Genomic DNA, 27003 nt, shown 5'->3' with positions numbered 1-27003 from the left:
TGTTTTTTCCTCTTCAAATAATTATACAATTCTTTTTGTTGAAAGTGACAATTAAATCTGCTTCCACCACACAGCCAGACCATTCCAGGTTTTAACCATTTGATGAATAAAGAAGTTTTGCCTTATGTAGCTTTTGGTTGTTTTGCCAATTATCCCATATTTGTGTCCTCTGCTTCTCGACTCTTTCCCCCAAGGGAACAGTTTCATAGAGTCATAGAATTTACAGTGCAGAAGGAGGCCATTCGACCCATCGAGTCTGCACCGGCCCTCGGAAAGAACACCCCACTTAAGCTCACTCCTCCACCCTATCCCCGTAACCCAGGAACCCCACCTAACCTTTTTTGGACACAAAGGCAATTTAGCATGGCCAATCCACCTAGCCTGCACATCTTTGGATTGTGGGAAGAAACCGGAGCACCCGGAGGAAACCCATGCACACATGGGGAGAACGTGCAGACTCTGCACAGACAGTGACCGAAGCCGGGAATTGTACCTGGGACCCTGGAGCTGTGAAGCAACTGTGCTAACCACTGGGCTACCGTGCTGCCCTCCTCAGCTACTCTGTATGAAATGAAATGAAAAGAAAATCGCTTATTGTCACGAGTAGGCTTCAATGAAGTTACTGTGAAAAGCCCCTAGTCGCCACATTCCGGCGCCTGTTCGGGGAGGCTGGTACGGGAATTGAACCGTGCTGCTGGCCTGCCTTGGTCTGCTTTAAAAGCCAGCGATTTAGCCCAGTGAGCTAAACCAGCCCCTCGTGCAGATCCCTCATGATCACGAATACCTCTGTCAAATCTTTTCGAAGAACAGCCCCAACTTCTCTAATTGATTCATGTAACTGAAATTCTTCATTCTTATAAATCTTTCCTGAATCCTCTCCGTTTTCTTCATATCCTTCATAAGGTGTGATCAGAATTGGACTTAATATTCCAGTTGAAGCCAAGCCAGGTTACTGTAACTTGCTTGCTTTTGAATTCTACATATCTATTTATAAGGTTCAGGATCTCGTATGCTTTAATAACTTGATTCTCAACCTACCCTGTCACCTTCAATGGTTTGTGCACATTCTCCACCCCCCCATGAGTCTCTGTTCCTGCATCCCCTTCAGAATGGTATCCTTTATTTTACATTGCCTCTTCCCCCTACCAAAAACGTACCCTTCGTACTTCTCTGCTTAACATTTCCTCCAGGCTATCACTAAGTTTTATATCTTCTGCAAACTTTGAAATTGTATCCTACATACCCAGGTCTGTCATGAATATAGATCAAGAAAAACAGCGATCATAAATCAACCACAATCTGCAACCTCATAGTCCGGCATATTTCTCTCTACCACTAACATCAAACCAGTGGATATAGCCTGCTTCAATGACGAATGCAGGAGGGTATGCCAGGAGCAGTACCAGGCAGACCTAAAGGAGACGTCCTAACCTGGTGAAGCTAAAACACAGGACTACTGGCATGCTGAGCAGCATGCAATAAATGAAGCAATCGAACAACTCATGGATCAGGGGCGGAATTCTGTCGGCCGACGCCGGAATCGCGAAAAACAATTGGACGGAGAATCGGTTCCAACGCCGAAATCACGGCGGGGCCAATTTCACAGAAAACCGCAATTCTCCGTCGCCTCGTCCACAGCGTCAATGCGTTCCAGAATTCATATACAGTAAATACCATTTGCATATCATTAGCGGGCTTGACCTGGTATTCTCCAGGGCCTCCACGATTCTCTGCCTCTGATGGGCCGAATTCTCAACGGCGAGTTCACTTGTGCTTTTAAAAATAGTGAAACCGGCGTCATGGCTGCTGAGGGAGAGAGAGGGGTACAGAAAGCGTCCAACATCATCATAGTTTGCTGACAGTTGTGCCGATGGCCAGGAGGCTGGGGGGAGTCGCGTGGGCTGGCCAGGTGGTGGACTGTGGAGTCGGGGTGGACGGGCAGGGAGCCATGCATCTGCGCATGCCACTGACTGTCCATTGTGAACTTAGGGCCACAGGTCATATGGGTGTCCCCTCAGGGCACTCCCCTAGGTACCCTCTGCCAGCCGACCCATCAGTGGGATGAGCGCGCTCCAGCGGAACCAGTGCCAGCTTGTTGGCTGGGATGTGTGTGTGTGGGGATTGTATTGTGTAAATGTGGTTGCAGCGCGTCAGCCTCCGGAGCGTCAATCACGGACCCAGCGAATCCTGCACCGTTTTTCATTGGAATGGATTGTGTTCCACGTGGCACCGGTACTAGTCTCTCCACAGTCACTGAATCGGTCCGAAGCCAGTTTTGCTGTCGTGAAAGTCAACGAATGCTGCCCTTCGGAGAATCCAGCCCCAGATCTAAGCTCTGCAGTCCTGTCACATCTGGTCATGAATGGTGGTGGTCAATTAGACAATTAACTGGCTCCATAGAAATCACCATTCTCAATGATGAGGGAGCCCAGCACATGCAAAAGAAAAAGCAGACACACTAGTGAACATCTTCAGCCAGAAAGTGCCGAGTGGAGAATCCTTCTCAGCCTCCTCCTGAGGTCCCCAGAACCACAGGTGCCAGTCTTCAGCAAATTCAATTCACCCAACTGATATTACGAATGCATTAGTTACTGCAAAGACTCTGGGCCTTGACAACATTCTGGGAATAGTACTGAAGACTTGTGTTCCAGAATTAGCCACACTTCTAGCCAGGCTGTTCCTGTGCAATTACAACATTGGCATCCTCCCAGCAATGTGGAAAATTGCCGAGCTATGTCATGTACACAAAAAGCTGGACAAATTCAGCCAATTCCTGCCCCATCGGTCTTCTTTCGATCATCAGTAAAATGATGGAAGGTGTCATAAGCAGTGCTATCAAGCGGCACTTACTCAACAATAACCTGCTCACTGTCACTCAATTAGATTCCGCCAGGGCCACTCATCTCCTGACTTCATTTACAACCTTGGTTCAAACATAGACAAAAGAGCTGAACAAGAGGCAAGGACTGCCCTCAACACCAAAGCAGCCTTTGATCAAGTATGGCATCAAGAAGCTCTGGCAAAACCAGAGTCAATGGGAATTGTTGGAGTTGTGCCTATTACAAAAGGAAGATCAAAAGAGAACAATCAGGAAATCACATAAACAATAAATAACTAAAACCCCACCGCCCCACACACCCGGTCTCCTTTTTTAACCCCAGAGTCCCCCCTACCCCCCTGCTGACTTCTTAACTATTCTGGAAGAAGTCGATAAACGGTTTCCATCTTCAGTCAAATCCCTCCATAGACCCTCTCAAGGAGAACTTGATTTCTTCCAACCTAAAGAATTCTGCGAGGTCGCTAATCCACACCTCCGGTTTCGGCAGACCCGAGTCCCTCCATTCCAACAAGATCTGTCTCCGGGCATCCAGGGAGGCAAAGGGCAAGACGTCGGCCTCTCTTGCTCCCTGGACACCCAGATCTTCTGGCACTCCAAAAATCGCCACTTCTGGACTTGGGACAACCTTCACCCTCAGCACCTCAGACATAACGTCAGCGAACCCTCGCCAGAATCCTTCCAGTTTCGGACAGGCCCAAAACATGAAGTCATGATTCGCGGGCCCACACGCGCACCGCTCATATCTATCCTCCACCCCCTCAAAAAACCTGCTCATTCTGGCCACCGTCATATGCGCCCTGTGGACTACTTTGAATGGAATAAGGCTAAGCCTAACACCTAAGAGGATGCATTCACTTTCCTCAAAGCCTCCTCCCACAGCCCAGCTTCCAACTCCCTCCCCAGAACTTCCTCCCACTTAACTTCTCCTACTGGGGTGCCCTCCCAGTCCATTAATTCCTTGTAGATATCCAACACCCTACCCTTGCCAACCTCGTTTTCGACACCATCTTGTCCTGCAGGGCGGCAGGTCGGGAAAGGACAGCACCTGTTTCCTCACATAGTCCCGCACCTATAAGTACCAGAACCCATTCCCACTGGGCAGCTCATACTCCTTGAACAATCCCTCCATTCTCGAAAAGCTTCCCCATGAATAGATCTCCAAACCGCACCCCCGGGCAAACCTGTGATTCCCGCAAATCAGTGCCCAAACTGAGGCACCCCCCAGCCTCAGGTACTGGTGCCACTGTCCCCACACTCTCAGGACCGCCACCACAATCAGACTTGTGGAGTACCTGGCCAGCGAGAATGACAGGCGCGTCAACAGTGCTCCTAAGCTCGTGTCCGTACAAGAGATTGCCTCCATCCGCTCCTACACCGACCTTTCCTCCACTTCCCGACCATAGCTATATTTGCTACCCAGCAGTAGTTTATGAAATTTGGCAAGGCCAGCACCACCCCCACCCCCCAAAGTCCCTGCTGCAGCAGCACGTTCTTCACCCATGGAGCTTTCCCCACCCACACAAACTCCGAGATCAATGCACTAATCTTCCTAAAGGAGGCCTTAGGAATGAAAATCGGAAGGTTCTGGAACACGAATATGAATAAAAACTTCAGGTGTACCATCATCTTCACGGACTGCACACGTCAACGACAGCCAGTGTACCTCCCATCTCTTCAAATCCTCCTTCGTCTGCTCCACCAACCATGCCAAATTATGTATCTGCTCCCATCTCTGCGCCACCTGAAATGGCAGCTCGCCCAAACTCCACTCCTGCATCCTCGCCTGGATCAGAAAGACCTCACTCTTCCTCATGTTTAACTTATACCCAGAGAACCAGCCGAATTACTCAAAAATATCCATGATCCCCCCCAATGGTTCCGCTATGTAAAGCAACAGATCATGCACATATAGCGAGACTCTTTGCTCCTCTCCCCCCACCCCCCCACACACACACACTATCCCCTGCCAACCCCATGACGCTCTAAGCGCCATTGCCAGTGTATCCATCGCCATGGCAAAGAGCAACGGGGAGAGTGGGCATCCCTGCCTCATCCCACGATGCAGCCTGAAATACCCTGAACTCACCCGGTTCGTCCTTATACTCGCTGCTGGAACCCGAAACAACAATCCACAAACCCCTTCCTTAACCAGAACCGCCCCAGTACCTCCCACAAATATTCCCATTCTACCGATCAAAGGCCTCCTCCGCCTCCATTGCGACAGTCACCTCTACATTCCGTTCCTCCGAGGCCATCATAATAATGTTCAACAATGCCTAACATTAGCCGACAGATGCCTCCCCTTCACAAACCCCGTCTTGTCTTCCCCCATCACCCACGGCGCACAGTCCTTAATCCGCGGCGCCATGATCTTTGCTAACAACTTGCCATCTACATTCAGCAGTGATATCGAATGGTAGGACCACACTGCTCCGGGTCCTTCTTCAAAATTAAGGATATTGAGGCCTGCAATGACGTTTGGGGGGTGGGGGAAGAGTAGCTCTCACTTCTCCCTCGACTCATTAAATGTCCTTACCAGCTGAGCCCCAAGTCACCCAAAAACTTTTATAAAATTCTTGCGCGAAGCTATCTGGGCTCGGGACCTTGCCTGCCTGTATCGCTCCCATACCCTCCATCACCTCCATCAGTCCAAGGGTGCTCCCAATCCCTCTACCAGGTCCTCCTCCACCTTGGGGAACACCAACCTGTCCAGAAAATGTTTCATTCCCAAACTCCATCTGGAGCTTCTGTCACTTTTCAACAACCCAGCCTCCGGGCCTCAGAGTACCTGTCAACCTTTAGGATCCCATCCACCAGCCTAGCCATCTCTGCCTGCTCTGTGTTGTCCCTGTGTGCCCGTATCAATATAAACTCCCCCCTGACCACTGCCTTAAGCGCCTCCCATAACGTGGCAGCCGAATCCTCACCCGTATCGTTCAGCTCTACATACCCCCGAATAGCGGCCCTCACCCGCTCACACACCACCTCATCTGCTAACAACCCCAAGTCTAACCATCACTGCGGGTGCTGGGACCACCCCCGGTCCACGTGCAAGTCCATCCAACGAGACCACAATCGCCGAATAGTCCAAGCCGACCACGCCCGCCAACAGAGTCTTATCCATCACAAAGTAATCGATCCGGGAAAGGTACGAAAATTCCTTCGCCCTTGGCCGCCCAAACCTCCAAGGGTCCACTCCCCCCCCATGCGCTCCATAAACCCCTTTAGCGCCCCTCACCACTGCCGACACCCTCCCCGACCACGGACTCCAATCTTGAATCGATAACCGGATTAAAATCCCTCCCCATAATCAGCCGGTGCGAGTCCAGGTCCGGGATCTTCCCCAGCACCTGCCTCATGAATTCGATGTCATCCCAATTCGGGACATAAACGTTCACCAAGACCACTGGCATCCGCTCCAATTTCCCACTCACCATCACGAACCTTCACCCCGAATCTGCTACGATATTCCCCACCTCAAGCGCTACCCACCTATTTATCAGCACCGCCACCCCACGCGTCTTCATATCTAATCCTGAGTGAAAGATCTGGTCTACCCACCCTTTCCTTAGCCTAGTCTGTTCCCCAATCTTCCAAGTGCGTTTCCAGTAAAAATCCCACATCTGCCTTTAATCTCCTCAAGTGCGCGAAGATGCGTGACAGTTTGACTGGCCCATTCAATTCTCTCACATTCCCTGTGATCAGCCTGGTCGTGCCCCCCCCCCCTCCCCGGCCGATCAGCCGCCAGCCCGCATCACGCAACCCCTTCAGGTCCGCACTCGGATGCCCACAGTCACCCTCCTTAAAGCATTTCAACATCACCACCCCCGTCAGCAGTCCCCCCAACCCAAGCAAACAACAATCCGAACCCCCTCTAGCACTCTAACCACCTGCTCACCTCCCACTGCGCTCCCGTGAAATAGTTTGCCCAACTAGCCTGGCAACCCCGGCCCACGGCGCCTAACATCCTACCCCCCACTGATCCCCCCCCCCCCACTCACATACTTCTTTGGTGCAAACAACAATAACAATAAGAAAAAAGGTGCACTCACCCAGCACAATCCTCCAGCATCCCACCAAAGAGCCCTACAAGAAAGAAAAATGACGACTACAGGGAGCCGAGCGAGAGTATCCGCACGGCTAATATGAATTCTGGGTATTTTGCTCTACATCGAAGGACCAGGCAGGCGTGCCTCTATGTCCCTCCCTATTGTTCGTACTTGCCTTTGTCCATCATGCTGAGAAATCAGCGGGTGTGGAGCATAGGGTGTTCTTGTAGCAGACAACTTGATATGGGTCGGAACCGAGTGCATCGATGGGTGGTATACTAGAGCTGCTTCGAGTATTTGGGTATTTTGCAGGGTATAAACTAAATTTGGATAAAAATGAATATTTTGTGGTGTCCTGGCCGGGGGCGGGGCTGCCATAGGGGGCGGGGACTGAGTGGGAAATTGGAGGGGATGCCAGTGGTCTTTTGGATACCTGGGGGTGCAAGTGGCACGAGATTGGGGGGCGTTCCATAGATATAACATTACTAGTCTGGTGGGGAGCGTGAAAGCGGATTTGGCAAGATGGGATTATGTTCCTTTGTCGCTGGCAGGTCGGTGCAGGCAATTAAGATGAATATATTGCCGCGGTTTTTGTTCATTTTTCAATTTTTTTTAAGGACATAGAAAGGTGATCACCTCGTTCATTTGGGCAGGGGGGTGGGGGGGAAGAGGTGGCTAGGATTAAGGTGGTGCTGTTGCAGAAGAGAGGACGGCAGTCAGGGGGATTGGGTCTCCCAAATTTACTGAATTATTACTGGGTGGCAAATGCTGAGAAGGTGAGCGGCGGGGTTAGAGGGGGGACTCCCAGTGGGTTAGATTGGAGGAGAGTCTATGCAGGGGGTCGGGGTTAAGGGCGTTGGCAACAGCACCGCTCTCAATGGCCCGGGGAAAATATTCAGGGAGTCCGGTGGTGGTGGCGACGCTGAAGATCTGGAGGCAGTTGCGCCAGATTTTACTGGGCAGAGTCAAGGGAAATGCCAATTCAAGGGAATCATAGATTTGAGCCAGGAAGGTGGGATGGGAATTTTCGGAGAGGGTAGTTAGGGTATTAAAGGATTTGTTTCTGGGAAGTCTGTTTGCGAAGTTGAAGGAGCTGTATAGGCCTAAACAGCTCAATCTCTCTTCATAAAGACAAACCCCACCTCTCTGGAATCAATCTAGTGAACGTCTTCTGAACTGCATCCAATGCTGCCACATTCCTCCTCAAGAAAGAGGACAAAAACTGTTCAGTTCCATCTGCCAAAATTTGGCCCACTCGCCTAACTCATCAACATCCATTTGTAGGTTTCATTATTGCAACTTACTGTGGAACCATAGAATTTCTACAGAGCAGAAATAGGTCATTCGGCCCAACGAGTCTGAACCACATCTGAAAGAACACGCTACCTAGGCCCATTCCCCCACCCAACCCCGTAACCCCACATAACCTGTGCACCTTTGGGCACTAAGGGGCAATTTAGCATGACCAATCAACCTAACCTGCACAACTTTGGACAGAGAGGGCAAACCGGAGCATCTAGAGGAAACCCATACAGTAAGAAGTGCAAACTCCACACAGTCACCTGGATTCCTGATGCTGAGGTAGCAGTGCTAACCATTGTGCTGCCCACTATCCACCTATTTTCATGTCGTCTGCAAATTTGGCTACAGTACCTTCTAACCCTGCATCTTAATATAGATGAATCTGAAATTTATAATCTAGATGAATTTCAAATCCCTCCCTTTTTGAATAAGGGCATTATGTTAGCATTTTTCCAATCCACTGGCATATTTTCCACATCCACGGAATTTTGCAATCTTAATAATAATAATCTTTATTGTCACAAGTAGTCTCACATTAACACTGCAATGAAATTACTGTGAAAAGCTCCTAGTCGCCACATTCCAGCGTCTGTTCAGGTACACAGGGAGAATTCAGAATATCCAAATTACCTAGCAGCACGTCTTTTGGGACTTGTGGGAGGAAACTGGAGCACCCGGAGGAAACCCACGCAGGCACGAAGAGAACGTGCATACTCTGCACAGACTGTGACCCAAGCCGGGAATTGAACCTGGGACTCTGGAGCGGTGAGGTTACAGTGCTACCCACTGTGCTACCTTGCTGCCCCAATTATAACCAATGGATCCACCATCTCTGCTGCCACCTCCTTTAAGATGCTAGGACGTAGGCTATCAGGCCCTGGGGATTTGTCTGCCTAGAATCCCAACAGTTTGCTCAGTACCTTTTCCCCATTAATGATAAGGGCGGCATGGTAGCACAGTGGTTAGCACTGCTGTTTCACAGTGCCAGGGATCCGGATTAGATTCCCAGCTTGGGTCACTGTCTATGCGGAGTATGCACGTTCTCCTCGTGCCTGTGTGGGTTTCCTCCGGGTGCTCTGGTTGCCTCCCGCAAGTCCCAAAAGACGTGCTTGTTAGGTGAACTGAACATTCTGAATTCTCCCTCGGTGCACCCGAACAAGCGGCGGAGTGTGGCGACTAGGGGATTTTCACAGCAACTTCATTGCAGTGTTGATGTAAGCTTACTTGTGACACTAAAAAAGATTATTGTTATGATTGCTCTAAGTTCCTGCCTTTCTATTACCGCTGCATTAGCTGTTACTATTGGGATGGTACTAGTGTTCTCCATCATGAAAATGGAGCCAAAATACTGATTTAATGTCCCCACCATTTCTATTACCCCACTGTTAACCCCCTGGTCAGGTCCTCCAAAGGGCTCTCATTCACTTTAGCTCCTCTCTTCCCTTTGATATATTTATAGAAGCTTTTGCTATCCATTTTATATTTTGCGCTAGTTTTCTTTCATAAATTTATCTTTGCTCTTTTTATTACTTTTTAAGTGACCCTTTATTGATCTTTATAAAGTTTCCCAATCTTCCAGCCTGCCACTGGCCTATGCAATGTGGTATGCCTTAGTTTTTGTCTTTATGTTATCTTTAACTTCTTGTTTAGCCATGGATGTTTTTTCCCCTCTTACATTCCAGAGAGGAAGAAAGATTGTATTTTAATTGGGAGGGATTGAATATCTATTTAAATAAACATCTACCACTGCTCATCAATTGCCTTACCTTTTAGTCTTCCTGCCCAGTCCACGAGGACAAATCTGTCCTCATGCCTAAGTAATTATTTTTGTCTAACTCCAGAATGCTAGTGCAGGGCTCCAGTTTCTTGCCGTCAAACTGAATTTGAAATTCGAGCATGCTTATGGTCACTCTTCTGGAGAGGATCTTCAACTAGGAGATTATTAATTAATCCTTCCTCATTACACAATACCAAATCCAGAACAGCCTGCCCCCTGGTTGTTTCTTGGAGCAATATGTTGTAGAACCAATCTCGAATACATTCAAAAAACTCCATGAAGGCTACTCGTGCCAATTTTTGAGGAGGCAGTGCATTGTCACTGGACATGTGGTCCAGAGACCCAGGGTAATACTATGGGTACCTGGGTTCGAATTCCGCCATGACAGGTGATGGAAATTGAATCCAATTAATATCTGGAATTAAAAGGTCAAATGGTGACCATTGTTGACTGCCGTACAAAACGCAGCTGGTTCACTAATGTCCTTTAGGAAAGGAAATCTGCCATCATTACCTGGTCTGGCCTATATGTGACTCCAGTTCCACAGCAATGTGGTTGATTCTTAAAAGCCCTCTGAGATGTCCTAGAAAGTCACTCAGTTATATCAAACCGCTACAAAGTCGATAAAAAGGAAAGAAACTGGACGGACAACCTAGCATCGACCTAGACACTGGAAACGACAACAGTAAAGCCAGCCCTGTTGACCTTGCAAAGTCCTCTTTAATAATATCTGGCTTGTGCCAAAATTGGGAGAGCTGTCTCACAGAATAGTCAAGCAACAGCCTAACGTAGTCATACTCATGGAATCATCATGCCTTACAGGTAGAGTCCCAGACACCACTATCACCATCCCTGGGTATGTCATGTCCCACTGACAGGACAGAGCAGAGGTGGCGGCACTGTGGTATGCAGTCAGGAGGGAGTTGCCCTGGGAGTCAACAACATTGACTCTGGACATATGAAGTCGCATAGCTCCAGGCAAACATGAGCAAGGAAACCTCCTGCTGGTTACCATGTAATGTCCACCCTCAGGTGATGAATCAGTATTCCATGTTGAACTCCACTTAAGAGGAATTACTGAGGGTGGCAGGGGCACAGAACTCTGAGTAGGGGACTTCAATGTCCATCACAAACAGGGGCTCTGTAGCACCACTACCGACTGAGCTAGCCGGGCCCTAAAAGGCATACTGCCGGACTGGGTCTGCGACAGCTGGTGAGGGAACCAAGAGGGAAAAACATACTAGACCTGACCAACTTGCCTTGCCGCAGATGCATCTATCTATGACAGTATCGGTAGGATTGACCATCGCACAGTCCTTGTGGAGACAACGTCCTGTGTTAACATTTAGGATATTTTCCATCATGGCGTGTGGCTGATTATCATTGTGCTAAATGGGATAGGTTCAAAACAGATCTGGCAACCCAAGACTGGGCATCCACGAGGTGCTGTGGGCCATTAGCAGCAGCAGAATTGTACTCCATCACAATCTGTAACCTCATAGCCTGGCAGATCCCTCACTCTACTATTACCATCAATCCAGTGGATCAACCCTGGTTTAATGAAGAGTATAGTAGGGCATGCCAGGGGCAGCACCAAGCAGACCAAAAAATGTGTCAACCTGGTGAAGCTACAACATAGGACTACTTGCATGCCAAACAACATGAGCAATAAGTGATAGACAGCCAAGTGATCCCACAACCAACAGATCAGATATAAGCTCTTTGGTCCTGACAAATCCAGTCATGAATGGCGGTGGACAATTAAACAACTCATTGGAGGAGGAGGCTCCACAAATATCCCCATCTTCAATGACGGAGGAGCCCAGCACATCTGTGCAAAAGACAAGGCTGAAGCATTCGCAATAATCTTCAGCCAGAAGTGCTGAGTGAATGATCCATCTTGGTCTCTGCAGCACCACTAAAGATGCCAGTCTTTAGCCAATTCGATTCACTCCACGTGACACCAAGAAACGGTAGAAGGCACCAGATACTGCAAAGGGTATGCGCCCTGACAATATTCCAGCAATAATACTGAAGACTTGAGCTCCAGATCTTGCTGCACCCCTAGCCAGGTTGTTCCAGTACAGCTACAACACTGGCATCTAAACAGCAATGTGGAAAATTGCCCAGGTATATCCTGTATACAAAACGCAGGACAAATCCAACCCAGCCAGTTACCTACTCTCAATCCATCTGCAAAGTTATCGAAGGGGTCATCAACAGTGTTATCAAGCAGAACTTACTTAGCAATAACCTGCTCACTGACAGTCAGTTTGGGTTCGGTCAGGTTCAGCTCCTGACCTTATCACAGCAGTGGTTCAAACATGGACAAGAGAGCTGAACGGCAGAGGTGAGATGAGAGTGAATGCCCTTGACATCAAGGAATCATTTGATAAGAGTATGGGATCAAGGAGCCCTAGCAAATGGGAATCAGGGGGAAACACTCCACTGGATGGAGTTATACCTAGTACAAAGGAAGATGGTTCTGGTCATTGGAGGTCAGTCATCTCAGTCCTGGAACATCACTGCAGGAGTTCCTCACGGTAGAGCCCTAGGCCCAACCACCTCAGCTGCATCATCAATGACCTTCCTTCCAACCTAAGGTCAGATGTGGGGATGTTCACTGATGATTGTACAATGTTCAGCAACATTTGTGGCTCCTCAGTCACTGAAGCAGTCTATGTGCAAATGCAGCATGAATGTGACAATATCCAGGCTTGGGTTAACAAGTAACTTTTACACCACACAGATGCCAGGCAATGGCCATCTCCAATAAGAGATAATCAAACCATCACCCCTTGAAATTCAATGGCATTACCATCACTGAATCCCCCAATATCAACATAATGAGGATTAATACTGATCACAAACTGAACTGGATTAGCTATATAAATAATGTGGCTACAATAGCAGGTCAGAGGCTAAGAATCCTGCAGCGAGTAACTCATCTCCTGACTCTCCAAAGCCTGTCCACCACCTACAAAGTACAAGTCAGGAGTGTGATTGAATACTCCCCACTTGTCTGGATGAGTGCAACTCCAAGAACACTCAAGAAGCTTGACACCATCCTGGACAAAGCAGCCGGCTTGATTGGCACCCCTTCCACAAACATTCACTCCCTCCATCTCCGACGCATAAAGCAGCAGTGTGTACCATTTACAAGACACACAGCAGGAACTCACCAAGGTTCCTCAGATCCTCAGGCGGCACCTTCCAAACCCGTGACCACTACCATCTAGAAGGACAAGGGCAGTAGATATTTGGGAACATTACCACTTGTAAATTCCCCTCCAAGTCAGTCACCATCCTGACTTGGAAATATACTGCCATTCCTTCACTGTCGCTGGATCAATATCCTGGAACTCTGTCCCCAATACCACAATGGGTATACCTAGCCACATGGACTGCAGCGGTTCAAGATGGCAGCTCACTACCACCTTCTCAAGGGCAATTAGGGATGGGCAACAAATGCTGACCTAGGCAGTGAAGCCCACATCCTGAAAAAATTAAGTATAAAAAAATTGATTAATCCAGTCTATATGCATATTACAAAATCACCTATAATTATTCTTGTAACTTTCTTACATGCCACTAGTATTTCTTGATTTATACAGTGCCCCACTGCGGAACTACTGTTTGGGGACCTACAGATTACTCCCAAGGATAAGGGCCGAGGCTACTGCTATCCTACTTCCTGGATCCCTCTACCTGCGCCATTCACATCCTCCTGTCCCTGAACACTGGCTGAATTCAAGGTATGACCAGTTCATCAGATTTGTTGATTGCCGGATAAATATTTGCCAGGACACTGGAATAACGCCCCTGCTCTTCTTCAAATAGTGCCATGGAATCTTTTACATCTACCCAAGCAGGCAGAAGGGGGGCCTCAGTTTAATGTCAGAGCTAAAAGAGAGCACCTCTAACAGTACAGTACTCCCTCAGTATTGCAGAGTTTTCTGGAACTGCACAAATTATCCACAGAGACGGATTTTCATCTTTGTGACTTCCTGGAGTCTCACTACTTGGATGAACATGCAGCACTCCCTCAGTACTGCACAGTTTGTCAACTATGATTTTTGTGCTCAATTTCTGGAGTGAGACTTGAACCAAGAATCTTTTGATTCAGAGGTGAGAGTTAGCAAAGAGTGGGTGAGATTTTAAAAAAACACTGATTTGGGGAAGAAATACACCTTGTAAAACATTTAAAGTAGGCAGAGAAATAGTCGTCACTCAATCAATAAAGTTGTTAAGTTTCACTTACCATTTTGAATACCAAACAAATACAAGCCAGTCGGTTGTGGAGCTGACGCAGGTGCACTTTGAAGCTGATTCATAGCTCCTGGAGGGTGAAAAAGTGTACTCTGTTGTTGACTTGACACAGATGTGTTGGTCTGAAGCACAGGCACATTATTTTGGGGATTAAACATAGTGGACTGTTGTATCTCTTGTTGATTCATATCATTCTGCAATGCAGACATTGAAGTCTGGGAAATGAACAGAGTGACCTGTTGATCTTGGGAATCTCCTGAACTTTGAACCAATTGCATTTGGGGTTGACCATGATAAACTGATGACTGTTGCTCATCTCCCTGAGGTGCCCCACTATTTTGAAGTGAAGAAACTGCAGCCTGACTTTGGAATTGCATGGATGATTGCTGTTCTTGATTAACTGACAGCATATTGGGCCGAGTATGAAAAAGTGTTTGGTTCTGCTGCTCCTGGGAAGCCAAATTTGTATTCATCTGAGTCATGGTATTCTGAGAATTAAAAAGCACATTCTGTTGTTCCCGGGAAGTCATGTTGCTATTTATAGGAGAAATGGTATTTTGAGAGTTAAAAATAACATTTGGAGGTTGGTCTTGAGGCGAAGTGCTGTTGTGAAGTGCAGCCATTGTGTGTTGAGTCTGAAAGATTGAGGCTTGCTGATTTTGGGGAGAACTGTTAGCCTGGGAAGAGGACAAAGTGACCTGATGTTGAAAAAGGCTCTGCTGTTGTTGATGTTGCTGCTCTTGAGGAATCATAGTATTCTGAATCTGAGACATTTGTGTCTGGGCCTGAAAGACATTCACAGATTGCTGCTCAGGATTTCCTGAACTCTGGAGTGTTCGAATCGAGCTCTGTGGTGAATAAAAGCTCATCTGTTGCTTTTCTTGTGACATGTTGTTATCTTGAAGTGAAGACAAGGAGTTTGGAGAAAGAAAAAGAGTGCTTTGTTGCTGATCTTGGCCAATTGAGGAGCCTTGAAGAACAGCCAGTGAGTTTTGAGAATGAAACAATGCTGATTGTACTTGATCCTGGGAAGCAGCAGTGTTCTGATGTTGTAGGACAGTGCTCGTGCAACGAAAAAGTCCAGACTGTGATTCTTGTGAACTTTGAACTTGATTTAGGGAATTTTGTGGATGAAACAATTCAGATGATGGATGAGATTGCTGCAAAAAGTTTCCAGGTTGCATCGACATCATTTCCCCACTCTGCTGAAAAATTCCAGGTTGCTGTGAAGAGCCACCAGTTTTGACGTGCATCATCCCATCTGTATTAGAAAACATAGTTACTTGAGGTGGACTGTCTCCACTCTGTTGCATCTGCACAATAGACTCAAACATATTGGTTTGTCTTTGGCTTGCCTGCATAGAGCCCTCCTCCACAGTAACCATAGAGTTAGAACAATGAAAGACATTTGAGGATGAAGTTTGCTGCTGAGGATTCCCTTTGTTTTCATTTCCTGCAACAGTTGCAGTGGGTGAAAACAGTGCACTGTGGGATATTTGATGCTGGTTTTCATCACTGGACTGCAAACTCGACATAACACGAGCGGTCTGCTGAAAAATATCAGCTTGCTGGAGATTTCCATTTAAAGAACCTTGGCCACTCATTACTTTAGAGGACTGGTAGATGTCAGGCTGGAGTTGTCCTGAGCCAGGACAAATGTTCTGTTGCATTTCTATCAACATGCCTGTTGAGGACTCTAACACTTGTTGATTTGACAAGGAATTCTCAGGTCCAGACAGAACACCGTCAGATGTAGGGAGCGATGTGTTTTCTGAACTTGAGAACAGACTTTGAGTGAGGTTGCTCTGCATAGCATTTACTTGGTGGAACAGATCTGCATTCATCTGGTCTTGCACATGCTCCACAGGTTGTTGCATTGTCTCAGATGGGCCAGATCCAGAATACAAGACAGAGGTCAACTGCTGCTGAGTAGCATCCAAAGCCTGGTGAACAAGACTACCATTGTCACTTCTGCCATTGTCGGCATTTGTTTGAAAGTTGCCTGGCTGCATGGTGTGCAAAGCATTCCGCAATTGTGACACATTGCCGCTTGATTGAAACACGTTGGGTGAATGCTCCTGCAGTGCCTGTGTCTGTGATTGCTGTTGTTTCTGCTGCTGATGTTGCTTTTGCTGAAGTGCAGACTCAGGCATTTGAGATAAGGATATCTTGGCTAAGCCAGACTGCAAAATTTCTCTTGGTTGTACATCCCTTGAATCGAGCAATATGTGAGCATTGTGAAACTGGGTTGTTTGTTGAAGCAAACCTTCATTATTCTGGAGCTGGCTGGAACATTTGGATGCTTGAAAAGCACACGGCTGAGAAATATCCTGTACAGTAGTCAGAGCATCTGTATTTGGAAACATATTTGTTTGAATTTGCTGGCGCTGATCAGCGTCTCCCCCTTGATGAGATGCAGAGAATGGAACACCTGCTTTGGCATTTGAAGAGATTTCCAAAGGTTGATGTCCTGCTCCCATCTCTTGAGTCTGAACAAAAGAAAATATAAAACTAACTCAAGCAATATCAATATAAGCATCCTTAAACTTTTTACATGACTACTAATTTAAAAAATAATTGAAAGATCTTACATATTACACCCTTGCAGTGTTGAACCGGTTTTATAATTTGTTACACCATTTGCAGTGTTATGGCATAGGGCAAATGTATACAGTACATGCAAAACCAAATGTCAACATTAACAAATGTTAGAAGGAAAAGGCTAGCTGAGCATATTAATCACAGTGACATACCTTGGTACAAAAGTTCAACATTTCCAATAGCTACACAAAAATCAAAAGCTTTAAGATCACCACAGAATTACTGCAAATTTATCAAATGAAGAATAAACATGAGAAGGCAAAATTAAAAGTGAAGAAAATGCCAACATTCAAGCTGCTACTAACGGTGGAGGAAGAGGGAACTGAGGTCTTCTTCCAAAATAAGGCATCAGAGAACAGGATTACATAAGGACTTTGTAGCTTTATCCCTCATTAAAAACCTGCATTTCTGCCGGTTGGGCCTTTTGGGAGGTGGGGGGTGCGTGAGAGAGAAATAAATCATACTTCAAAAATTGTAGATGATGCCTGATTCGATACCACATCCATTGGAGTCGTTGCCTCTTTCTTTACCACAACAGATGGCAGAAGGGGTGATAACAAGGCACTGGGAAGATTTGTTTCATCCAGGTTACAGCAAGTGACTTTCATTCCTGAAGCTGTGAAAAAAAAGTTATACATCAACTTTGATAATCCCTTCCTCAGCAAAATTAAATAATGCATGCACTAAAAGAACACCAAGTTCGGTGCTCTAATGCGTTTATAACATGTACCACAGTAATTATATTGATGCCAAATCATCCGGAATTTTTCTATTCATACTCAGTAGAACTTTAACATATGCCTTAGAAACCAATTTACTTTTGGGTAGAATGCTGGTAATGTAACCATCATCTTTACTGTTGGGATATAATGCAACCATCATCTTGGCTAACATTATCGAGGTGAACCCAATTTCAATCTAGTACATCTCATGCTTTTGTAAAGATTATCAATTAACCAAATCTAATGATTTTTCAGTAGGATTCAAGCAACCTCCATTCAGTATTATAGCCACCTCATGTTTAGCTTAATTCTTCCCCTGATTCACACCTGAAGCCAATATGTATCAGATTAAAGAGCTAGAAATTCCCAACTGAAACAACTTTCATTTAGGTGGAATCTTTTATTTAGAAAATATGCAAAGACATTTGCAATTGTAGCCAAAAAGACACATTCTTAAGTAGGCTGAGAGCTAATAAATAGTAAGGTTTTGAGTGCGTGCCAGATAGTAGGATTGAGATGGCTCTGTCACTGTGGAACAGAGGGAGAAAGGAGGCACAGGAGAGGATGAATTACAGAGAGAAGACAGGCTGAGGCTGTGTTGATCTTCATGATCATGTATGATGCCAGCTTTGCTGTTTGCCATTTGCTTCCTATGGTTCCAGCCTCAACTGATCCTTCAGAGCTTCTCAGTCATTCTTTCTTGTAGTTGGTTGTTCCAACCTCTCCAGTTCCAATGAGCTCCTCAACTCCTCAGATCTGCTCCATTATCTACGATAAACCTGTGAGTTTAAACTTCACTCTCCCTGGATGTCACTGTCCTTAGTCCTTTGGTTTCACCTGCATTACTCATTGATCCTCTGCTGGTACACTGAATCCACCAGTTCATTCGACTAACACGCAAATTCATGTTTACTGGATCAGCCTCTTGTGGCTCAACACCGGCATCCTGGTAGAGCGGGGAACAGAGAAGTGGGTTCCCTAAATGCTGCGGAGTTGGGGACAGATTCCCTGACTGGGAGCCAGCCTGACTGACAAGGGTTGACTCCCAGTTGGGTGGCGAGGAGTCCAGAATCTAGGTCCATGCTCCAGAGAGTGGAGAAGTTCGGAGGCCGAGGTCAGGAGTGGGTCGGAAATATTCCATTTGTGAGGGACGGCGGCAAAGTAGAAAGCAGTTAAAAGGAAAGGCATTTATTTACTTGCTGATCCAGCAGTCCCTCACATGGGTTTAACAGGCAGGTTTCTTGAGGCTAGGGGTTAAATTTCATGCCAGTCTTCAGACAATTTGATTCATCCCACGTGATATCAAAAAATGGCTGAAGACACTGGATACTGCAAAGGCTATGGACTTGTGTTCCAGAGTTTGCCATAGCCCAGACCTATCTGTTTCAATATAGCTACAAGCAACAACATCTATCTACCTGACAATGTGGAAAATTGCATAGCTAAGTTTTGTCCACAAAAAACAGGACATATCCAATTTGACTAATTACCTATCAGCCTGCTCTCAATCATCAACAAAGTGATAAAAGACGTTGACAGTGCTATCAAGCACCACTTGTTTACCAATAACCTGCTCAGATGCTCAGTTTGGGTTCTGCCAGGGTCACTCAGTTCCAGACTCATTAAGCCTTGTTCCAAACAGAGCTGAACTCTGGCTGCGCTTGACATCAAGGCAGTATTTGATCATATGCAGCATCAAGGTGCCCTAGCAAAATTGAATTTACCATTAGAAACCGCTCAGATACTGAAACAGTCCATGTCTGCATACAGCAAGACCTGGACAACATCCCCGATTTGGACTGATAAGTGGCAAGAAACATTTGTGCATACAAGTGCCTGGTAATGGCAATCTCCAACAGGAGAGAATCTAACCATCTCCTTTGATATTCAATGCCATTATCATCACTGTATCCTCCAACGTCAACAGCTTGGGGGTCACCACTCTATAGAAATTTAACTGGAACAGCTATATAGATATTGTTGTTACAAGAGCAGGTCAGATGAATTCTGATGCGAATAATTCACCTCCTGGCTCCCCAAACCTATTCAACATCTACAAGGCTCAGGAATGTGATGGAACTTGCCTGAATGAGTACAGTTCTACACCAAAGAGCATCACATCATCCAAGACAAAGTGACCCACATGATTTGCACCCTATGCATCGCATTAAGCATTCAGTCCTCCACTACTGGTGCACCTGGTAGCAGAGTGCACCATCTATAAAATGCACGACAACACCCAACCAAGGCTCCTTTGACAGCAAGCTCCAAACCCATGACCTCTGACATCTAGAAAGACAAGGGCAACAGCCTCATGCAAATACTAGCATCTTCATGTTCCCCTCCAAGTCACATACTGTCCTAACTTGGAACTATATCACCATTCCATCACATGGACTGTAGCTCTTCAAGCTCACCACCACCTTCTCAGGGACAGTTAGGGACGAGCAATAAATGTTGGCCATACCAGTGATGTTCCTTCCCCAAGGGGATAAATATGAAGCATACAGATGCAATATAATAGTTAAAATGCCAACCCTCCTCCTCTGAGCTGGTTGCTTGTCCATCCCTTCATCACTAACCCTTCCGTGAAAACTATGAGTGGACAAGTTCGATGCAGTTTACGGGGTCAGGATTCAAACTTTTAACACTTCAAACCCCTCACCCAATTTTGGGGTTAAAATCCACTAAAAGTATCAAGAAATTAAATCAAGTTAAAATTGAATTTTTATTTATCAGGACACCAGAGGACCTGAGACTTTAAAAATAGTGACCGACTCACAAGATCTTCGCTAGTAAATGATATGCTTTAGTCAAGTTAGGCAGGAGATTGGAGTTGTCACAGGTCAGGAAAACTGGAATAATTGATGGAACTGGATTTCTAAGCAAACAAAAGGTTGAATTATTCAATCATGTAATTTCATGGTTTATATTAGTATTTTAGAGGTTGAGGGGAGACCTGATAGAGGTCTACAAAATTATGAGGGGCATAGACAGAGTGGATAGTCAGAGGCTTTTCCCCAGGGTAGAGGGGTCAATTACTAAGGGGCATAGGTTTAAGGTGAGAGGGGCAAGGTTTAGAGTAGATGTACGAGGCAAGTTTTTTTACGCAGAGGGTAGTGGGTGCCTGGAACTTGCTACCGGAAGAGGTGGTGGAAGCAGGGACGATAGTGACATTTAAGGGGCATCTTGACAAATACATGAATAGAATGGGAATAGAGGGATACGGACCCAGGAAGTGTAGAAGATTGTAGTTTAGTCGGGCAGCATGGTCGGCACGGGCTTGGAGGGCCGAAGGGCCTGTTCCTGTGCTGTACATTTCTTTGTTCTTACACAATTTTGGTGAAATTAAATTTATAAATGCAATTAAAGTTTTCAGATTGTCATGTGAGGGTCCCTTTAAGAAAAGGGTGTTTTATCAAATGGTTGCAGTGACATCATTGTGTGGGTGGAGCTGGGCTGTGTTTCTGTCTTTTACTTTTGTTTTGAGCTGGATGCTGCTTTGTGGCTCTGAGTTTTTTCCGGTTTTGTTTTCAGTTGGGGAGCTGCATTCAAACCAAGGTGGTGTATTTTGGTCTCTCTCTCAGCTAAAGAATGTCTCCAGACCACGTGATAACTTCAAAGTAATACCTGTTTCTGTAAGGAATGCAAACCTACTGTTTTGTAGGAAAAAAGGGTGTTTGGCTTATGGATGTTGTTAGAAAAGTTACTAAGGGTTACCTATAGAGTACAGTATCTTTGGGGGGGGGGGGTCTGTGTTGGTAGTTGATAAGATGTTTACTGTGTGTTTATAAAGTGTTAACTGGATTTGTAGAATAAACATTGTTGTGTTTAAAAATACTTAAGATCTCTGTTGCATAACACCTAGAAAGTGGGCCCTTGTGCTCCTCATAACCAAAATCTATTAAAAGTTGTGGGTCAGGTGAACTCCATGATATACTTTGGTGTTCTCTAAACCCTAGCTCATAATAAGATACCCAAGGAATTTACACAAAGGGTCTTCTACATGTACAAGGGCAGAACTAGAATGAAGAGAGCCACAAAAGGGCAATTGGGCTCATTTAGCTGTAGAACCGGATATAGTACAACGAGGATTTAAAAAAAGAAATAAATAAATAATTTTTTGCAGGATATGGGCTTCGCTGACTAGCCGATAATTTGTTGCACATCCTTAATTGCCCTTGAGAAGGTGGTGAGCTGCCTTCTTGAACCTCTGCAGTCCATGTGGTGTAGGTACACCCAATATGCTATTAAGCAGGAAGTTCCAGGATTCTCACCCAGCGACAATGAAGGAAGTGATATATTTCCAAGTCAGGATGGTGAGTGACCTGGAGGAGAAGTTCCAGGTGGTGGTGTTCCCAGGTATCTGCTGCCCTTGCCCTTCTAGATGGTAGTGCTCATGGGTTTGGATGGTACTGCCCAAGGAGCCTTGGTTTGATTGCCTATCTTTGTTAGAGACCTACGGGTCAAAGGTTTTGTTTTGAAGCTAAAAGAATTTAAGTATCTATTTGATATCGTAGAATCCTTACAGTGCAGGAGGCCATTCGGCCCATCAAGTCTGCACCGACCCATCAAATGAGAACTTTACCCATGTCCACCCATCCCTGGACACGAAGAGGCAATTTATCATGTCCAATCTACCTAACACGCACATCTCTGGACCATAGGAAAAAAAATCGGAGTGCAGAGTCATGGGAAGAAAGTGCAAATTCCACATAGACAGTGACCCAATGCCGGAATTGAACTCTGGTCCCTGGATCTGAGAGGTATCAGTGCTAACCACTGATGCCACCGTGCTGCCCAACTGTTCAGCTACCATAGAGATGGTGATTCAGGTTTGGACTTTGGAATCCTGGGTGGTGATCAACCAGCCTTGTACTGGATGGTGTTGAGCTTCAAGTACTTTTGGAGTCACACTCCATCTCATTCTTGATTTGTACCTTGTAGATGGTGTAAAGCCTTTGGAAGTAGAGAACTGGATTACTCGCTTTCGAATTCCCAACCTCTCATCTGCTCTTGCCGCCACTATTTATATGACTAGTCCAGTTCATTTTTTGGTCAATGGTAATTCCCAAAATGTTGGTGATGTGAGTTTCAGGAACGGTAATGTCACTGAATGTCAAGGAGATGGTTAGATTCTTTCTTGTTGGGAATGGTAACTTCCGAGCACTTGTGTGGTATGAATGTTACTCGTCACTTATTAGCCCAAATCTGAAAGCTGTCCAGGTCTTGCTGCATACGGACATGGATCAATTCAGTACCTGAAGGGTTGTGAACAAAGAATGGTATTGAAAACTGCAGTCATCCTCACTTCTGACCTTATGATGGAGGGAAGGCCATTGATGAAGCAGTCGAAGATGCTTGAGCCTTGATGTGGCCCTGAAGAACCCCTGCAGTAATGTCCTGTGCTGCGATAAACACAACTATCTTCCTTTGAGCTAGGTATGGCTCCAACAAGTGAAGAGTTTTCTCCTCAATTCCTATTAACTACAATTTGCTAGTGCTTGGGGAAACTATTCTATCTCAACACTTAAATTTAAGCCTTTTTTTTTTAAGAAGGTAGAGCTAAGTGAGTAACTTGAGCTTAACATAAGGTTATCAGGTAGGTAGAAAAAGTGGTTAAGAAGTCATATGGGGGCTTCCGGGTGCGGCGATGACCAGCTGAGTCGCACGTTTCGGCAGCTCCCGGTGAAACGGACTTTTGGGCTCTTGATAGGAGCCCCAACGGCAATTTGGACGGCTAAAAACACTGTGCGGTAAACCAGAAGGGAATCCCCCCTGGATACGGATGGAAAAAGGAGGAGAAAGTGGCCGGATTGCAGTGGATCCTTTAGAACAGCGGCAAGGAAGGCAAGCCAGAACCAAGATGGCGTCGGAAGGTGGCAGTTTAACATGGGGCCCTGAACAACAAGAGTTCTTGAAATGCTGTGTGGAAGAGCTCAAAAAGGAAATGAAGAAAGAGCTGTTGGCCCCGATACTACAGGCGATCGAAGGGCTAAAGGAGGAACAAAAGACCCAGGAGCGGGAGCTTCGGGTCGTGAAGGCAAAGGCAGCCGAGAATGAGGACGACATACAGGGCCTGGTGGTGAAGACGGAGACGCATGAGGCACATCAGAAACGATGTGTGGAAAGGTTGGAGGCACTGGAGAACAACGCAAGGAGGAACAACCTGAGGATTCTTGGTCTTCCTGAAGGTGTGGAGGGAGCGGACGTCGGGGCATATGTGAGCACGATGCTGCACTCGTTAATGGGAGCGGAGGCCCCGGCGGGTCCGTTGGAGGTGGAGGGAGCATACCGAGTGATGGCGCGAGGGCCGAGAGCAGGAGAAATTCCCAGAGCCATAGTGGTGAGATTCCTCCGTTTTAAGGATAGAGAAATGGTCCTTAGATGGGCAAAGAAAACTCGGAGCAGTAAATGGGAGAACGTGGTGATCCGCGTTTATCAAGACTGGAGTGCGGAGGTGGCGAGAAGGAGGGCGAGCTTTCATCGGGCCAAGGCGGTGCTTCATAAAAAGAAGATAAAATTTGGAATGCTGCAACCGGCAAGACTGTGGGTCACATATCGAGGGAGGCACCACTACTTTGAGACGGCGGATGAAGCGTGGACTTTTATTGTGGAAGAAAAACTGGAATGAGCGGGTTATTAAAAAGAACGTTTGAACAGAGTGGTGGGGCGAATGTGGGGGGCAAAGAGGGGGGTTAAAAAGGGGTGAAAGAGGAGTTTTATGTACTAATCCTGCGATGTGGTAACTTTTCTCTCTCCCACAGGTGGTGATGGGGGGAGGAGGGGAGGTGGAGGAGATGGGGCGTTGGCCATTGGGGGCGGGGCCAAGGGAGAAGCGCGGGCTTGGTTCCCGCGCTATGATAATCATGGCGGGAATAGAGAAGCAGGAAGGAGGGGGCGTCGCACGGTGCGAGCCGAGGTCACGGGGGGAAGCCGAGGTCGGCCAGAGTTTGCTGACTTCTGGGAGCAACATGGGGGGAGTAATTACGCTAGCGGGGGATCTAGCGGGGGGGGGTGGGTGGGAGGGGGGAATTACTGGGTTGCTGCTGCTGGGGAGAGGGGGGAGCTGGTATGGGAGGGGATGGGCGGGGGGGCACCGCCTGGGGGAGATACAGCTGCGTGGGAACCGGGTGAGGAGCTGGAAAAAGGTGATGGCTAATCGACAAGGGGGGGGGGGGGGGGTAGGAAGCCCCCCAACCCGGCTGATCACGTGGAACGTGAGAGGGCTGAACGGGCCGATAAAGAGGGCACGGGTACTCGCACACCTTAAGAAACTTAAGGCAGATGTGGTTATGTTACAGGAAACGCACCTGAAACTGATAGACCAGGTTAGGCTACGCAAAGGATGGGTGGGGCAGGTGTTCCATTCGGGGCTAGATGCGAAAAACAGGGGGGTGGCTATATTAGTGGGGAAGCGGGTAATGTTCGAGGCAAAGACTATAGTGGCGGATAACGGGGGCAGATACGTGATGGTGAGTGGCAAACTACAGGGGGAGACGGTGGTTTTGGTAAACGTATATGCCCCGAACTGGGATGATGCCAATTTTATGAGGCGGATGCTAGGACGCATTCCGGACCTAGAGATGGGAAAGCTGATAATGGGGGGAGATTTTAATACGGTGTTGGAACCAGGGCTGGATAGGTCGAAGTCCAGGACTGGAAGGAGGCCGGCAGCAGCCAAGGTACTTAAAGATTTTATGGAGCAGATGGGAGGTGTAGACCCGTGGAGATTTAGCAGACCTAGGAGTAAGGAGTTCTCGTTTTTCTCCTATGTCCATAAAGTCTACTCGCGAATAGACTTTTTTGTGCTGGGAAGGGCGTTGATCCCGAAGGTGAGGGGAACGGAGAATACGGCTATAGCCATTTTGGATCGCGCTCCACACTGGGTAGACTTGGAGATAGGGGAGGAAACAGGAGGGCGCCCACCCTGGAGAATGGACATGGGACTAATGGCAGATGAGGGGGTGTGTCTAAGGGTGAGGGGGTGCATTGAAAAGTACTTGGAACTCAATGATAATGGGGAGGTCCAGGTGGGAGTGGTCTGGGAGGCGTTGAAGGCGGTGGTTAGAGGGGAGCTGATATCAATAAGGGCACATAAAGGGAAGCAGGAGAGTAAGGAACGGGAGCGGTTGCTGCAAGAACTTGAGAGGGTGGACAGACAATATGCGGAAGCACCGGAGGAGGGACTGTACAGGGAAAGGCAAAGGCTACATATAGAATTTGACTTGCTGACTACGGGCACTGCAGAGGCACAATGGAGGAAGGCACAGGGTGTACAGTACGAATATGGGGAGAAGGCGAGCAGGTTGCTGGCGCACCAATTGAGGAAAAGGGGAGCAGCGAGGGAAATAGGGGGAGTGAGGGATGAGGAAGGAGAGATGGAGCGGGGAGCGGAGAGAGTGAATGGAGTGTTCAAGACATTTTATAAAAAATTATATGAAGCTCAACCCCCGGATGGGAGGGAGAGAATGATGGGCTTCTTGGATCGGCTGGAATTTCCCAAGGTGGAAGAGCAGGAAAGGGTGGGACTGGGAGCACAGATCAAGGTAGAAGAAGTGGTGAAAGGAATTAGGAGCATGCAGGCGGGAAAGGCCCCGGGACCGGATGGATTCCCAGTCGAATTCTATAGAAAATATGTGGACTTGCTCGCCCCGGTATTGACGAGGACCTTTAATGAGGCAAAGGAAAGGGGACAACTGCCCCCGACTATGTCTGAAGCAACGATATCGCTTCTCTTAAAGAAGAAAAAGGACCCGCTACAATGCGGGTCCTATAGACCTATTTCCCACCTAAATGTAGATGCCAAGATCCTGGCCAAGGTAATGGCAATGAGAATAGAGGAATGTGTCCCGGGGGTGGTCCACGAGGACCAAACTGGGTTTGTGAAGGGGAGACAGCTGAACACGAATATACGGAGGCTGTTAGGGGTAATGATGATGGCCCCACCAGAGGGGGAAACGGAAATAGTAGTGGCGATGGATGCCGAGGAGGTGTTGAGGAGATTTGGTTTTGGAGAGGGGTATGTTAGATGGGTGCAGCTGTTGTATAGGGCCCCAATGGCGAGCGTGGTCACGAATGGACGGGGATCTGGATATTTTCGGCTCCATAGAGGGACAAGGCAGGGATGCCCGCTGTCCCCATTGTTTGCACTGGCGATTGAGCCCCTGGCGATAGCGTTGAGGGGTTCCAAGAAGTGGAGGGGAGTACTTAGAGGAGGAGAAGAACACCGGGTATCTTTGTATGCGGACGATTTGCGACTATACGTGGCAGACCCGGCGGAGGGGATGCCAGAAATAATGCGGATACTTGGGGAGTTTGGGGATTTTTCAGGGTATAAATTGAACATGGGGAAAAGTGAGTTGTTTGTGGTGCATCCAGGGGAGCAGAGTAGAGAAATAGAGGACCTACCGTTGAGGAAGGTAACAAGGGACTTTCGTTACC

General features: G+C 47.2%; 1 protein-coding gene across 2 annotated transcripts in view; it reads right to left on the bottom strand.

The window, feature by feature from the left end:
- Window positions 1-27003, bottom strand: part of nfat5b (nuclear factor of activated T cells 5b) — a 373902-nt gene that overhangs the window by 45595 nt on the left and 301304 nt on the right. For both annotated transcript variants that reach the window (XM_072517959.1, XM_072517958.1), the window contains 2 exons: window positions 17302-17453; window positions 14229-16725 (listed from right to left, as the gene is read on the bottom strand). In XM_072517959.1, coding sequence (XP_072374060.1) covers window positions 14229-16725; window positions 17302-17453 — 2649 coding nt within the window. The remainder of the gene's footprint in view (window positions 1-14228; window positions 16726-17301; window positions 17454-27003) is intronic.

This window comes from Scyliorhinus torazame, chromosome 10, assembly GCF_047496885.1.
Source record: "Scyliorhinus torazame isolate Kashiwa2021f chromosome 10, sScyTor2.1, whole genome shotgun sequence".
NCBI classification, from domain to species: domain Eukaryota; kingdom Metazoa; phylum Chordata; class Chondrichthyes; order Carcharhiniformes; family Scyliorhinidae; genus Scyliorhinus; species Scyliorhinus torazame.
This window is presented reverse-complemented; position numbering and strand designations above follow the sequence as displayed.